Source organism: Penaeus japonicus, unplaced genomic scaffold (genome assembly GCF_977035675.1).
Source record: "Penaeus japonicus unplaced genomic scaffold, GWHDUDI00000001_assembly GWHDUDI00000027, whole genome shotgun sequence".
NCBI classification, from domain to species: Eukaryota; Metazoa; Arthropoda; class Malacostraca; order Decapoda; family Penaeidae; genus Penaeus; species Penaeus japonicus.
This window is the reverse complement of record NW_028234429.1, coordinates 20,890,987-20,908,486: the sequence shown is the minus strand read 5'-3', so window position 1 is coordinate 20,908,486 and position 17,500 is coordinate 20,890,987. Positions and strand designations below refer to the sequence as shown.

General features: G+C 46.0%; 1 protein-coding gene across 1 annotated transcript in view; it reads right to left on the bottom strand.

Moving 5' to 3' along the window:
- The window catches only part of dock (SH2/SH3 adaptor protein dock), an 80,423-nt gene extending 63,117 nt beyond the window's left edge, over window positions 1-17,306 (bottom strand). The window contains exons 1-2 of the mRNA XM_043014110.2: window positions 17,187-17,306; window positions 13,412-13,616 (exon numbers count right to left, since the gene is read on the bottom strand). Coding sequence (XP_042870044.1) covers window positions 13,412-13,616; window positions 17,187-17,205 — 224 coding nt within the window. The 5' untranslated portion in view covers window positions 17,206-17,306. The remainder of the gene's footprint in view (window positions 1-13,411; window positions 13,617-17,186) is intronic.
- Window positions 17,307-17,500: the final 194 nt, after the last annotated feature.

Here is a 17,500-nt window from a genome sequence, read left to right as displayed (position 1 = left end):
GTCACTAGCCAACTAGCTCTGCAAACTGCCCGAAATAATCCCGCATCCTGCTCTACCGCCTTCCAATACTGATCCATCACAATAGACGTGAATGATATCCAATCCTATTGATCTCTTTATCGATGTCCGTATTTTGCTCCGACTCGACCCAGCTAACGCATGGATTTATTCCTAGAGGGGCTCTGCGTCCATGCCAGGCTCCTGCTCACACCACATGACAAGATCCTTGTTGAGAAATATGTTATTCTTTCCAGCCATAATATTCATTGCTATTTCTAGGCTCATATGGAATCTCGTTTGATCGCCTATAATATATCCTAATGCTATTAAAACCGCAGGTTGTATCTCTCACTTATATCCTCTGCCCCTAGCATGTCCGTCCCAACTTTCTTTTGGCACTCAGGACTATTTGCCAATGGGTGCCTCCTGATTTATACATCCCCATAATGCACCAGGCTTCTTATAGTAGTACCTTGGACTGATCTTAATAGAAGCGCACAGGCTCCTTTTCAACTGCAAGCGAGTGTCTGCCTCGGTCTCTGTCTTGCTTTGATCTGTGTGGATACATGCTTAGCGTCGGCAGCTTCACCTGAGGCAGTAAAATCAATATACAGTACTTTTTCCCTTGGTTTACTTCCGAGATTTCGTCTTCTCCACATTAACAACCAGGCCTGCTGTTAAGAGCAAGGTTACAAAATATGCCCAGCGCCTTTTGTAGATGTTGCTGCATCTTGCCTTGTACCAATACATCACCTGCATACATAATTGGTTGACCTGAGGCAACTCTCGCATAACATCTGGCTCCCTTATCAACTTTTGGATCCATGGCGTGTCTATTAGTTCATTATCTATATCAATTTCCATGAGGAATATCATTATACTGTTTACAAACCACAAAAAAAATCCAAGATCTACACATATCTTACTTTTATAAAATTTTCCAACTATTTCTTCAATGCCTACCTACTTCTTAACTACAGTTTAGTATCATAGCGGTATCTGGATGATGATGGAATAATGCAGTTATGTATCTTATATAAACAAAACAAAAAAAAAATGTTCATAAATCCCAGACAAGACCGCGAGTCCACTCTCTCTCTCTCTCCCTACCTAACACTCCAGAGAGAACAGAACTAGACCGCTAGACCACACGACCCACTGAAAGGATTGCCCAACCAGTGGCTCGGTCTCCTCTACCTGGCTGTTACCTGGAGAGAGTGGGTTCGAGCCCTGACAGGGAGCTATTTACATTTGGGCAGCAGATCTTTCCGGGGTCCTTGCGGCACTCCAATAATAACGATCTGGAAGTCGGAGAGCTCGGTCCCTCCAGTACACTAGCATTATATTGCTCTCCCTCCTCTTGACGGGGGTTTTGCTTACTGCAAACCGACTTCTTCGCTCCTATGTTAATTCATGCAGAGCTTGGATCAACTAAGGAAAGGGAGAAAGAGGGAGAGAGGGGGAGATAGATAGATAGATAGATAGAGAAAGATGGAGGGAGAGGGAGAGAGAGATGGAGGGAGAGGGAGGGAAGGAGGGAGGGAGGGAGAGAGAGAGAGAGAGAGAGAGAGAGAGAGAGAGAGAGAGAGAGAAAGAGAGAGAGAGAGAGAGAGAGAGAGAGAGAGAGAGAGAGAAAGAGAGAGAGAGAGAAAGAGAGAGAGAGAGAGAGAGAGAGAGAGAGAGAGAGAGAGAGAAAGAGAGAGAGAGAGAGAGAGAGAGAGAGAAAGAGAGAGAAAGAGAAAGAGAAAGAGAGAGAGAGACTAAGCACAACCAAAGAACAGAGAGAAAGTGAGCAGCGTTAAATGGCATCTCCTTGCGCATTCGACACGAGCGGAAGAAAGGAGAGACGAAGACCGAAAGAAGAAAAGAGAAAGAGAAATACTCGGCCTTGCAGAAAACGAGGTAGAAAACGAAAACGACGAAGGGCAACGACATGATAAGCGTGAGGTCGATCGGGATCTTATGGCCGTTCATTCTATTTCTGAACACCGGAGGAAGAGTATTGACACACATGCTGATGATGATGATGATGATGATGATGGTGGTGATGACGATGGTGATGATAATGATGACGATGGTGGTGGTGGTGGTGATGATGATGGGGATTATGACGATGATTATGATGAAATGATATCAGAAATACTGGTCGCAGTAACAGTCGCAGAAGCAGAATCGACAATAATAATAAAAAAAAGGCACGTGACATCAAAACCGACAACACTGAGAGCAAAAGGTGACACAGCCCCGCCAACAACAAAGACAGCAGCACGGCCCTACGACAGCACTACGACAGCGAAGGGAAGCGGGCGAGCGCGGCGGCCGGGTCGGGTCTGCGGATGAGGGCCGTGAGTGACCCTTCCTGTCTCCGCCTCGCCCGCGCCCGCCGCTCCTGTCGCGCTCCCTTCCCACTACGCCCCCGCCCACCCCTATCCTATCTGCTCCCCCTACCCCCTCCCCCTTTCCGCTTTGTCTGGCTTGGTCCAAAGCCTGAAGCCACGTAACGTACGCGCCTCCATGCTGCGCCCTGGGTCCTCCTCCTGCCCTAGCCTGGTGCACCAAGCTCTCCCGCACTTCACGCAACCGCTCGCAGACTTCCGTCTATCTACGTCCTCAGGCCCTGCATCCTTCACCCTATGTCCTGTAGCCTTCCTTACGGCCTGAAGGCCTACTCCCTTCACCCTACGTCCTACAACTCTACATCCTACATCCCTCGCCTCGCCTCGCCTCCTTAACCCAACGTCCCAAAGTCCTACAGCCTGCATCCTTCCCCCTCCGCCCTGCATCCATCATCTTACGCCCAAACATCCTACGCGCATATCCTCCCCTTCCTACTGCACCAACCTAATCCATCTCGTACCCTCATGCCCTCTCCTCGTTAACTATGTGGTATGTGATATGTGTACGGGACGGGCGGTAGGGGGGCGGGGATGGGGGGCCGTTGGTGCTGTACGGTGGAGGGAGGGGGGGAAAGAGGGGGTAGAGAGAGGGAGGTGGAAGAGAGAAGAAAAGGAAAGGAGGAGGGAGGAGGCGGACGCAGATGCGACGATAGTTCAGAGTGGATAGGAAAGGATGATAAAAGAAATGAGAGAAGGACGAAACTGAAAAAAAAGAGAAGGAGAAGGAGGAGGAGAAAGAGAGAGAGCCGAGAGTCCTGGCAGCCAGACAGGGCGGGATGTGACAGGACAGACCTTGCGGCTCCCACCGCAGGCGGCCCGCAGACGTGACGGCACTGGGCGAGAGGCATTCACACGGTCCCCGCATCCCGAGCACGGTTGCATGATGCGCTAACTATGCATGACGAACCTCCTCCATGGGTGTTCCCTGCCTTGCTCTCCCTTATTCGGGAAGGAGTTGCCATCTGGGCCGCGGCTGCTCTCGCCAAGGGGCCTCCACAGGTGCGCCTTGCAATCACACCGCTCGAGTCCTCGCCTTATATTCTGCAACCGACTCTCTCAACACTGCAACAACAAGCATCCTGTGCAAGAACAGCCCCTCTTACCATGCAACCCAGCCGAAAAAAAAATCTGAGGACAACGCAACAGTCCTCCACATAATAGACCATAAAAAAACAGAGAGAGAGAGAGAAAAAGAAGACTTTCTCAACATGGTATGCGTGGCTATGCGGGGTCCGACCGACTTGCAGAGCCGCCATGACAGGATCACATGTTCTGTCACACGCAGCCGTTCGAAGGCAACCGAGTCATCGTCACGTCACTCTCCGCCTGCGTCGACATGACACGGAGAGAAAAAAAACATAAAAGGTGCGTCTTTTTGTTCTTCTTCTTTTTTGAGAATATGGAAATCAAAGAAGGATGAAAGAAAATATGGAGAGAAAAGACTAAATTCCCCTCCCCCTTCACCTCCCCTCCCCCGACCACTGCATGGCGTTACCCTAAAGAAAAAGGAACATGATTTTTCCTTTGGACGAAGAAAAGAAAACATGATTTTTCCTTTGGACGAAGAAAAGAAAAGAGGAAGAGACGGGGTAGGAGAAGCGAGAGGTCCCCTGGGTCGCCTCCACGACGACTCCCTCCTCGCTCCCGTCCGTCCCAGATCGCACCACGACGCCGGCGGTCACGACCAGGCGAGAGAGGAGAGGGTGGCACATGACGCAAGGGGCGTGGCCAGGCATTCACGCCCTGGCACTGGTACTGGCGCTGGCACTGGCAACCCCCACCCTCCCCACGAACCCCATCCCTCGCTCACCGCCTGTTGACCTCGCCCACATGGCGTCTGGCGAGCGCTTACGCAAGCGACGCGACTGGTAATCACGCTGGCATCCCTTATCATCATCATCATCTTAACTGCATTTCCAAATTCTGACCAAACACCCTCACAAAATATAAACAAACAAACAAACACACAAAAAAAACAGAGAACGAGCCAGCCTTCTCTTTCTGGCTCCCCCCCCTCTCCCCCTTTCCCCATCTGCTTCCATCTTCAACCCTCTCCCCCCTCTTCCACTTCCCATTTGCTGGTTTCTCCGTTTCTTCGAGTCCTCTCTGTTCGGCACGTTTGTACGTGCATGCGTGTGTGATCCTCATTCATTCCCTAATTCCCTCCCTCCCTCCATCGGTTGCATTCGTTTCTTTGAGCGAGTGAATTCTAGCGATGGGCGGAGGGAGAACTGGAGGGAGGAAGGAGGGTGGGAGGGGAGGAGGAGGGGAAAGGGAGAGGGGGAGAGGGGGAGAGGGGGAGAGAGACAGAGAGACAGAGAGAGAGAGAGAGAGAGAGAGAGAGAGAGAGAGAGAGAGAGAGAAAGAAAGAGAGAGAGAAAGAAAGAGAGAGAGAAAGAGAGAGAGAGAAAGAGAGAGAGAGGGAGGGAGGGAGAGAGGGGAAGAGAGAGGGAGAGAGGGGAAGAGAGAGAGAGAGAGGGAAAGAGAGAGAAAGAGAGAGAGAGAGTCCCGGATCCAGCCTGAGCGTGACCGACAGCGGCATAGCCGAGAGCTCGAGCCCCCTCCCCACCCCTCCCGACCGGCCCCAGCGGGTGTAGCAGCGTGACTGTGCGTGCGTCGGGCGGGAGCGTGACGGGCGGGAGCGTGACGGGCGGCCCCGAGTGAGTCAGAGCGACGGCCTTCGCTCGCTGGCCTCGCCACCAAGGCCGGGCATGGGCGGCTGAGCGGCTAAAGGCCCACACTACTGTCCCGCCGCACTCACGCGTCCCCTTTGCCTTGCCGCACACACTTAGCACCGCTGTCCCCTTGTCCGCACACTCGCCGGGCCCACTTACGCGTCGGAATATCTTCACACACACTAACACACACACACTCACACACAGGGGACAAAAAGTATAACAAGTATAACAACAATAGCAAGTCATGATATAAAAATTCATCATAAAAATTAAAATCTATACACACACATCAATCAATCCGCACCACTAAAAAATAAACCAAATGTTATTCCGTTGCATACGATCCTCGCAAAAAAATTGCACACCGGACCCGCAGATCAAAAACAACAAATCACTCACTCACTCAGCCTCTACAACAATCACGTCCGGATATCCGATTTGCAGCAAGACGGGATTTTGGCGCTGATAATAATCACACTTTTAGAAGACAACGCAAAAATCATCGCCGCCCATTTATCCCCCCCCCTAAGAGCTGGAAATTCCTGCACTCTGTCCGAACGCACATCGCCAACCTTTTAACTTCGTATCAATTACTAACAATCGCACGTAACAACCTCCTTATTCACGAGCGAATGATAATGGTAACCAATAACACAAATCTATATAAAAAAAACAAATCATAGACACTAATCCTGCAGTTGCAACAGTCAAACACGCTAAAAGTAAAATGACGCAACTCCGAACCGTCTATATTTGCAATTCTCATTGGCTGGTGATTAGAGTGCGGAGTTAACAGTGTCATTTGTCTCTTGCTGTCACGGGTTTTCCACCGTGACACGTCGACACACGAACACACGTACATACCTCGACACAGAAACACACACAAATAAAAGTAAAGAGAAAGAAACAAAATAGAAAAAAAGGAAAGAAAAAATGAAAAAAAAACATCAAGCCTTTACGTTTCGTATTTACAAAGACATATAAACACTCACGCATACACGCACAATCGCACATTACGTACACAACCCCCCTCCCCCCCCCTCCGCCGCCTTCACATAGCATCCGAAACACACGCACATTCCAGCGAGCGAGAGCCAGCGAGCGAGCGAGGTCAACCCAAGATTTACAGATAGTTGTAAATATTGGGTCAATCTACGCCTTCCAATGCAGTGAACCCTCATGCACGGGCGGCGTCACACCACGGCCAAGGCTGACCGAGAATAATCTACGCACCCCTTGCTGGGTATCGCACCTGTGTCTTCTTCAGTGTCTTCTGTGGAGAGAGCTGCCTAATTATCCTCTATTTCTCATTCCTTTTTTTTCTTTCTCTTTTTTTAATCGAGAATTCCGAGCATCAATTAAAAAAAAAATAGGGCATCTTGAGAACACGCTGAGGATACGGATGGTTTTCATTCTCATTCTCATTCTCATTCGCATTCTCTCTCTCTGTCTCTGTCTCTCTCTCTCTCTCTCTCTCACTCGTTCACATTCAACAAAAACCTCTCTTGTACTCCCCTCAATGGCGTTAGGACAATCATCCCCCCGCCATGCAACATGCCGGTGTCGACGTCATGCAGGACAAAAAAAAGAGAGCACAACGCGACGACAAAATAGATTTTAAACGTTTCCTTACAACGCTGTCTACGGCGGTAGATCACTCCCGCTCGGGAAAAGGGGGGGGAGGAGGAGGCGGAGGCGGAGGCGGAGGAGGAGGAGGAGGAGAAAGATAATGAAGAAGAAGGGGTAGGAGGAGGAGGAGGAGGAGGAGGAGGAGGAGGAGGAGGAGGAGGAGGAGGGATAGAATGAGAGGAAGAGAAAGAGGAAGAGGAGGGGAAAAACAGATCTTCCAGATTTGTGAGGGTGCTGTCTTTCGCCGCTTAAAGGTCAGGCGAAGGGAAATAAAACAGAAAGAAAACAGATAATGATGAACAGGCAAGAAAATAAAAAGGAGGGGGAAACATAAAAAAAGGAAAGAAGAAGAAAATGAAGAAGAAGAAGAAGACGAAGAAGAAGAAAAAAAGGCCATTCTACCGCCGGTTACGGTCGTCCTGACACGAGCGAGCGACATCCGCGGACCCAATGGTGCCAAATTACCTCATTCTTTCACTTGCAAACCCACAATGCACTGAACCGGCTTACTTGACTCACTGAGATACTGCTTTCCCATTATTTCTTCCGGAAACAAGTTTAGACTCTTGTGTTTTATTATAGTATCACCGCCATTGTGATGATGACCATTTTGCAATGATTAGTTATAATTATAATTATAATTATAACTTATAATTACATAATTATAAGTTATATATTATATAATTATAAGTTATAATTATGTTATAATTTTCATCATCATTATCTATAATGCTTTTCTCGTTTTAGTTTTCTCAGTTTCCAGTATCATCAGTAATTAATTGTTACTCACATTATTGCTACCATCATCATCAACCATCAACCATCAACCACCATCCCCCCCTCGCCAACATCAATTTCTCCACCATTCTTCCCTTCGTTCCTCTCTTTCTTCTTTCCATCCATCCTACTTTCCTCCCCCCCCCATCCCCCTCCTAGACCAAATCCCAAAGGAAGCTGTTCTGAGGACCAGGCTTCCCTAACCTCCTCTCCTATTCCGGCAGCAGCACGAGTGTAGCGCCACGCTGGGACACTCCGCGCACACAGGGAGGTAGACACAGGTAGGCGCAGGTAGACGCAGACACATGTACGCAGACATTCATGTAGACACTCATGTAAACATATATAGACACAGGGAGATAGTCACAGGTAGACGCAGGTAATGTAGACACACATGTAAACATATAGACACAGGGAGACAGACACAGGTAGACGCAGACACACAGGTAATGTAGACACCTATACGCAGACATTATTGTAGACACACATGTAAACATATATAGACATAGGGAAACAGTCACAGGCAGACCTAGGTAATGTAGACACATATACGCAGACATTCATGTAGACACACATGTAAACATATATAGACACAGGGAGACAGAAACAGGTAGACGCAGACACACATTTCAATATATATAAGCAGACATAAATGTAGACACACATGTAAACATTAGCGTAGATACGTACATACAGACACAGAGGTAAGCAAAACACGTACATGCAAACGCACTAGTAGACACAGGCAGATGTACAGAAGGACACACAATCAGGTAGGTGGGTAGAAAGACAGGCAGGTGGGTAGGTGGGCAGGTTAGTAGGTGGGTAATTGGGTATGTGGATAAGTGGGTAAGTAGGTAAGTGGGTGAGTGAGTAAGTGGGTAAGAGAGTAAGTAGGTAATAATAATAAGTAGGTAAGAGAGTAAGTAGGTAATAATAATAAGTAGGTAAGTGAGTAAGTAGGTAAGTGAGTAAGGTGGGTAAGTGAGAATGTGGGTACTTGGGTAAGTAGGAAAGTAAGAATGAAGGCAAGAAGAAAGGCCAGCCAGCGGTGGCGAGGGTTCCACACGTCCACTCCACCACCGGCCAGGTCTTCCACGTGGCCACGACGTAAGTACGTAAGTAACATCGGCGGCGGAGGCGGAGGCGGCGGCGGCGGCGGCCACACGCTGTATTTTGGGGTCCCGTGGGCGCTCTAAGGGGGGGGGGGGCGCGAGGAACAGGACGGGATACATCGCTCCGCACTCTATTGGCACCACCTTTGCATGGCTTTGTGTCTCCGCGGATGGCTATATTTATATCGGAAATGGGCCTCCTCGCTCCCATATCATTGAGGAATCCTTTGCCGTGGCGAGGCTGATAGTCCTGTGCCTATAGCATCTGGCAATACTAATGCTAATGAGTATGTGTATATATATACGCATTCCCCAGTCTAAGAAGGCTTATGACGCTTCTTATAAATCCTAATATTTCCGAATATGTTTTTCCTATTATTACCGGTAATAGATACATAAAAAAAACCTTCCTTGGTGTATGAATCTCCTTTATCTATAAATGCGATACATTTTTTGTGTATGGACGCTCACACAGGACGATAACACAACTTGACCTGACCTAACCTAACTACTAACTACTAACCTATACTAACTTAACCTGCCAAACAAACACCTACCTAACCTAACCTAACTAACTACCACACGAACACCTACCTAACTTAACCTAACCGCTAACCTAACTAACACTAACACTAACACCTAGCCACGTCGTAAACTGTCGGCCGGCCGAGGCGAGCGTGACGCAACAATTCCGCGCTTTAACGCCGAGGATCATCCTTGGGACCGCGGACGACGTGCGGAGAGACAGACAGTCGTAGCGAGGATCGGGTGTCACGCTGACCTCTTTCTTCTCTCTCTCTCTCTCTCTCTCTCTCTCTCTCTCTCTCTCTCTCTCTCTCTCTCTCTCTCTCTCTCTCTCTCTCTCTCTCTCTCTCTCTCTCTCTCGCTCGCTTACACACTCTCAAACATTCACTCACTCCCACACACTCACTCTCACTCTTACTCTCCCTCCCTTTCCCCCCCCTCCTCCTCCTCCTCCTACAGCTCCTAATCCGCGCCCTCCTCCCTATCCCATTCACCCTTCACCCTTTCCCGTGTAGCGCTTGGTGAACCTCGAGAGCGGGCAGAGTAGGCCTGGCGGAAGGCGAGGCGAGGCGAGGCGAGGGGAAGCGAGGGGAGGTCGTCTGGCTCCCGGCTCTCTCCCAGAAGGCCGCGGGGACTCCCATTTCCCCTCAGTCAACATGACCCCCGGGCTCTCTTAACCGATCCCCACCTCCACACCCTCCCCTCTCCTCTCCTTTCCTCCCCTCTCCTCTTCCCACCCCTACTAGGGACTCTCTCACGCTTCCCCTCTCCCTCCACCGCCGCCGCCCTGCCGATCCCGCTCTCGACCCTGTTGCGCCCACGCACACAGGCGAGAATCCCGTGCCAACTCTCCTCATCCCCTCATCCCCTCTCTCTGTTTACATGCCGAAAGGAGGAAAAATATGAGTCAAGACCGCTCTCGTACGAGCCGATCCCGAAGTGACCCGTTCGAAACAAACTTACCCTCCCCCCTCCAAAAAAAAAAAAAATAAATAAAAATAAATAAATAAAATAAATAAATAAAAATAAACATAATCAATAACAAAAGAAGCGAGGATAGACATCACGTCCACCACTTGTTTGAAGCGAAGCGGAGAAACCATTCTGACATGATGCAGCTACCACTCACAAGTACTTGATTCCACTTAATAGAAACTGCCTCCCAATTACCCCCCCCCCCTTCCCTCCCTTCACCGACCACCCCCTCCTCCTCGAGCGCAAGGTGCGTGTGGAGGGAGGGGCGCGGCGCACACGCGGAGGGACAGAAGAAGGAAGAGGGGAAGGAGGAGAGAGAAGGCATGGAGAAGAGAGAGGCGAAGATGGGATGAAGGAGAGAGAGAGAAGTGAAGAGTGGAAGTGAGGGAGAGAAAAAGGTAGGGAAGAAGAGGAAGACAAAAATGAGAACAGACAGAATGGAGGAGAGAAGGGCGGGCGAGGGAAAAAAAGGAAGACAAAAATGAGAACAGACAGGATGGAGGAAAGAGGGGCGAGGGGAAAGAAGAGGAGAGACCAGCCCTGGGGAGAGAGCAAAACGAGCGGAGAGGAGGAGGAGGAGGAGGACGCAAAGAGGAAGGCGAGCAGAAGGATGACACGCAACGCGGCATCCATCCTCACGTGACGCGCGGTGTCAGTCGCCCCCCTCCCCTCCCCCCAGCCCCCTCCTCCCCCTTGCACTCGTCGAGATTTCAAGACGGCGACTCAAAGCGATGACTCAAATGGGGTGCTGTGCTGCCGGAAGTGCGATAAGAGATATGAAGATAAGGATATGAAAATAAGGCAGATCCCGAGACGCCTAATCGCGCAACTTGCAACCGATAAGCGCTCGTCCCCTCCAGCCTCGCGTTGCAATTCCGATCCCTGCAGCCGCCCCCTCCCCCTTTTTCAACGCTGTCAATCCATCCATTCTCCCGCTCGGTTTATTCTCTCGATCACTTCTATCTACCCATTCTCCTCTGATCTATCCATCTTCTTTCTATCTCCCTCCTTCTTCTCATTCTCTCTAACCTTTCAACTCCTTCTTGATTTCTGAATTTCCTTTTAAAACCAATCCTCCAGCCATCCCTCGCCTCGTTTCTCTCTCCTTTTGCTCCACTTGACCCACCTTTCACTTCCCTTCCTCTCTCTCTCTCTTTCTCTTTCTCTTTCTCTTTCTCTTTCTCTTTCTCTTTCTCTTTCTCTTTCTCTTTCTCTTTCTCTTTCTCTTTCTCTTTCTCTTTCTCTCTCTCTCTCTCTCTCTCTCTCTTTCTCTTCTCTCTCTCCCTCTCTCTCTCTCCCTCTCTCTCTCTCTCTCTCTCTCTCTCTCTCCCTCTCCCTCCCTCTCCCTCTCCCTCTCCCTCTCCCTCTCCCTCTCCCTCTCCCTCTCCCTCTCCCTCTCCCTCTCCCTCTCCAACCATTCATCCACTCCTTTTTCCACCCTTCTTTTGCTCCTCTTTCTACCCACCTTTCAACCCCCCCCCCACCTTCTCCTCCCTCCCCTTCTATCCACCAATTCCTCCAGCCACCATCTGCTCCTCTCTCTGTCCACCTTTCACCCACCTCCCTACCCTCTATCCACCTATTCTTCCTCCACCCACTCCACCCCACCTCACCTACGGGCCAAGGTGCTGGCACGCCATTCTCGCCCCAATCGGCGTCACTGTCACGGCGATAATTACTGGCCAATGATACGGCATTTAAATCAATTTTCAAAGTTCAATAAGCTTTCGCTGCTCGTAACGTGACACGCCCGGTGGTAAGAGGGATCAGCGGACGTGTAACGACATAAATTCGTCAATAAATGAGAGAGAGGAAAACGGCGAAACGACGAAGACAAACAGATAAACCGAAAGGTTCATCAAGTGAGATGTCAAAGCAAGGGCTCTGGAGAGTGAGAATGGGGTTGAGGAAGTAGGCATCTCTTCTATGTGTGTTTTGGTGGGTGAGGTAATAATCTCTCTCTCTCTCTCTCTCTCTCTCTCTCTCTCTCTCTCTCTCTCTCTCTCTCTCTCTCTCTCTCTCTCTCTCTCTCTCTCTCTCTCTCTCTCTCCATTTATGCTTCTTTCTCTTTCTCTTGCTCCCATGCAATTCCCGCCCTCTGAACCGTTACTCTACTCGTGAAGCTACGCGGAGTCTGGACGAACAGACACCAATACCAAAAGCAATAGAATCAATAACATGAATAAGAATAATACAGAATACCCCCCATCCCCTCTCCCCCCTCCCCCCGCAGCTGTTTCTCCTCCCGTCGTAAAGTGTCCTCTCTGTCTCTCTAGCTTGTTATCCGCCGGTTATGTTGATAACCCTTCCCTTCCCTTCCCCTCCCCTCCCCTTCCCCCGTCATTCCTCCCACACCCTCTCACCCTCTCACTGCCGCTCCCCCCCTTCTTCCCTGCTGCACCCTTTCCCTCTTCCCTCCTCCGCCCTCTCGCTCCCCTCTTCTGCTCCTCCTCTGCAGCCATCCTCTCTCTCTCTCCCTGCCCTCTTCTGCATTGTCTGGCCGCCTCTTCAAATCGGCATAAATGATACCTAGCTCTTCTCTTTCCCCCTTCCTTCTCCTCCTGCGCCTCTTCGGCACCTCTTTTACACAACTTTTTATATCTTTTTTGCTTTATTTTTTCTCTTTTCTTTCCTCTCGCTCTTACCCTTCTTCATTCCATTACTCCTTCCCTCTTTTCTTTATTCTCTCTCTCTCTCTCTCTCTCTCTCTCTCTCTCTCTCTCTCTCTCTCTCTCTCTCTCTCTCTCTCTCTCTCTCTCTCTCTCTCTCTCTCTCTCTCTCTCTCTCTCTCTTTTTTCTGTTATTCTCCTCAACCTAAATACCCTTCAAACTCTTACACATTCCCCAACTGCCTCTCCCCCCCCCCACTCCACTTTTCACTCTCTTCCTCTTTTTTTCTAGTCCCCCTTTTGCTGTACTTCCAACTTGGGAATGCAAATCACTGCTATGCACCTTTTTTTTCTTGCAAGAGATCTACCAAAAACAATATCATTAAAAAAAAAACCATATTCTTAAGGTGTGTATTTTTCATCAAACATGTTATCTATTTTTTTTTTTTTTTCTTTTTTCAATTGTATCATCACTAGCTTATAAATCTGCCATAAAAACCCACACCACAAAAGATAACCAACTCATCCTTTAGAGAAAATACCCAGATAACACAACCTCTAACATGCCCTTGAGAATAAAAAAGAGTAGAAAAGAAAAATACATACATACATACATACACTGATACCAATTGGAACAGCCAACCGAAGGCAACCCCGACGACGACAAAAACAACCCAAAAAAGGACGGCAGAGAGTGACACACTCACCTATCGAATATGGATGGCTTCTCTTTCTTGACGTAGTTGGAGGGGACGTAGCCGGCCTGGTTGCGGTTGTTCATGACCCGCCACCAGTGCTTTGAGTCGTCGAGAAGGAGCAAGCGCTCATTCTTGCGGAGGTCCAGCTCATGGCTGCCCTGGGCCGTATAGTCATACTTGGCCGTCACCCAGCAGTCCTCCCCTACCGACTTGCCTGCCATGGCCCAGGGAGAAGCCGAGACAGGGGTAGGGCCAAGGAGGAGGGAAAAAGCAAAAAACGCGTTAAGCAAAAAATGTATTGATGTTCGATAAGACCTGAAATGCCAAAAATAAGAGCAGACTGAGAAAACACAACCAATACATCCCCATTCAGTTATGCTAAGGATGATGACAACTATCCGCCATTCATTTGGAATACAACAAACGGAAAAGATAATTATTAAATTCCATAAGAGAATACTATGCTCTTGATTTCTTTCCCTTAGTCTAGACCTTTCAACTGTGTCTCAAGGAAGATCAATAAAAGAAAGAGAAAAAAAAGTAAAGCTAAAACATTCATATTTCCTAAATGTACAAAGAAAAAGTCCTTGACAAGAAAATAATAAGGAAGGAGTGTTTACACTCCAGAAAAGAAGAGGAAGAAAAGTAAACAAACAAGAAAGGAGGAGGAGGAGGGGGAGGAGGAGGAAGATGAGATGTAGAAGAAAAGGAGAAGCAGAAGACAAAAGAAAACAAAAAAGAAAAAGTGGCTGCAGTGACAAACTCAGACACAGATGAAAAAGAAGCCAACGACACAATCTACAAGTAGTTACACATCTCCATAATAATATATGTAAAATAGGATCCTACAATGACTTACTATTCCGCAGCTTGTACTCTGACCCTTTAACTCTGCTTAGAAAGACTTAACGGACATGGTGACTCATAAACTCTCTCTCTCTTTTTTTTTTCTAGTTTACATTCTCAAAAATGTCTTTTGCTTTCATCTCTCCAGAACAATTAATAGAAATGTGATCTTGGCCTGGTGACACATAAAAAAAATAATGAAAAAATTTAGAAAAAAAAAAAAAAAAATCAAAATCTAGCAAAATGATCTTGCAGAATGTAATTGCTCCTTGAAGCTTGAGGCATATCTAAAGTGCAGAGTTGAGCCTTTGTAATCCAAAGCTCTACTTATAATTTTCCTGTAAACACATTACATCCCTTCATCTTCATTTTGATTTAAGGATGATGTAACATCTCTGAGGAACACACCTCGTCTTTTAGAAAGAACCATTTACAATGGAGAGCCTATCTCAAGACAAGAGCATACCATTATTCATAAAAATTATATGATACAAATGCAACAATATATAGAATTATGATTAACCAAAGTGTATAATCATTGTGATACTTGTGGCACTGCAATTTTACAAGCTACTTTCTGGCTAAGAATATCAAAAATATGAATTTTCAGATGTCACTTGTTAAGAATATGATGTTCAAAAGTTCATGTTTGATGTTTTTTTGTTTTATTTATAATTGTACTCATTGACATTGATTCATATCTAAATTACATCTCACATTCTTTGTGGCATATGTAATATCTTCCATTCTACTATATGAATATTTGGGTGAAATGACACTCTAAGAACCATTTACATAGTGTGCAAAAATCATGTAAATGTAAGGTTAACATGACAACTATAATTGCTTTCAAAAGAGGACTTTTTGTAGGAATAACATTTGGCTGTATTCTATCCAAATCCCCTTGATATTTCCTGTAATGGATGGCCTACAGCCTTAGGTCCAACCTGATAATGACACAGTGTTAACCATTTGCCACAATCTCCCTGTCTTTGGTGCCCTGGCAAAGGACAACATAACTTCACCTCATAATCTCCAACAAGACTAGTTCTACAGTTAACATAGCTTTCTAGGGAGGACTAAAAGCTCCATCTTGCTAGGTAGAGGTTAGGTTTACTCTAGTGGATATGGATGGAGGCCATTGGCGGATGTATGAGTCTTGTAAATATCTAACATATATGATTCAATAAATTCATCTGCAGAAATACTGATCAAATTCTTTGTAAAGCTCTTTCAGAAATTACTTTAGAAACCAAAAGCTGAGAGATAATATTCATAATAAGCTTAATAAGTACATTTATTCATACACTACCACTGAAGAGCTATTAAGAAAGATATGACCTAAAAAGATAAAAAGATATCTTTTTTTATAATCAACGAAATTTGTAAATATATTTAAAAAACACCTGAATATCTACCACAGGACTTAAACATGTCGGCAAGCCCACCATGCCAGTTGGCACTCTGGCAATGACCAACAAACCTCTCGCACATATCCTGTCTTCCTATCTATCTAATGTTTATACACTTCCCTAGCAATTCATTGCCAAATAAAGAACTAGTCTGAGTTCTATAAAACCAGAATGTATGTATACTGAAGGCTTATTTGCTGGAATACAGAAGCCACACAGATCTCCTAATATTGTCTACTTTTGCACTGGATGTCAGACTGTAAATCATCCACTACATACAGCAAGTTTAAAGTGGGTTTGCATTCAACACAGTTAATATAGTAACAAACAGACTCTTCTGTTTTGAGAACCCACTTCCTGAACATAATGATAAGACAGTAATATGATGCAGTTGATAACAATCATGATGATTAAGTAATCTCAAGTATTTTGCTGATAAAATCATTTACTGATGGGTAAGTAAGTGTTTTTTTTTCTGTTAAACATCAACTGCCAAAACTCTAATATCAATTGCAAAAATAATGGAACATACTTTGTCTACTAATGTATTAATTATCTTTCTTTTCTTTGTATTTTCCTATCCAAGCATCAAAATCACAAAAGAACCTAGATATTTTACAAAGCAACACATTTCTCCACATTGTATAGCAAATGCTCTTGGTAATTCAAGATACAGTATTAATATAATTTCTCTATTGAGTAACTAAACCTCCTATCACTGCATCTGCCACAGCCTTATCATATTATTGCTAAAATCACAACCTTCTACTACAATACAAGCAATAGTAGTAACACCTCTCAGGATATCAACTGACTTTGTAGTAAGAAATGTATAATAAAAGAAAACTTGATTTATATTCTCTCCTACAAAAAATTATCATGAATCACATTTGAGGTTCAAGTAACTTACATACATAGATAAACAATAATTCAAACAGCAACAACCAGGCAGTATCAATGAATTAAACCAAAGCTACCAAATCAACATGTACTCAACCAAGAGAATTCAACCATCACAGCTAAAAGAGGAATTAGTGGAGCAAAATAAATGTCTGGACAGTGAGTCCCAAAATGAGTCATACTAACTCTGCCATTAGTAATAAAATCAAATAAATCAAGTTCCCTTAAAGTTCGTAATTCAAACATCGAAGAGAAGTCAACATTTACAAAACAGTTTGTTTACGAATTACTAAAATCTCTCAAGACGAAGAAGAGAAAAAAAACATCGAGCAAAAAATTTATAGACAATTATCTCACGCAAATCTTAAATACAGACACTACTACAGCACAACAGGATACAGACAAAGAGCAAATGAAAAGTAGACGTAAATAACTCAAAGAGAGGGAATAACAAGCGTAAATAAAGGCAAATGGGCCGAGATCGAGAGTGACAACAAAACTCTAACAACAACATCTGACAACAAAAACACCAGCATCTTCCCACGGTCTTACTAATAAGCCTTAGACAAGCTCCATTCACGCTATATTTCGTTCATCCGGACATCAAATCACTGTCTTTGACTTACCTAACTTTAAGCTCGACATGATTACAACATTCCTAAAAAAATCGCAAAGAAATTCACTTAAAAATCGCAAAGAAATTCCATGTCACTCCTTCTTGTTTGGATTCGGTAATAGACACTGAGACTCTCCTAGCAGACAGGGTTGAATTGGGAAATCAAATAGGATTCAGTATCTTCTTAAGAGGATCTAAAAAGATCTGAAGAGTATTCGAAAGTGCAGATGCGCTTTTGTTTCAAAACGTAGTATCGATAATCTACGGAATCTTTTGCTTATAACAATGGAAGCAGATGTTCCCAAACTTTTCATAATCAATAAT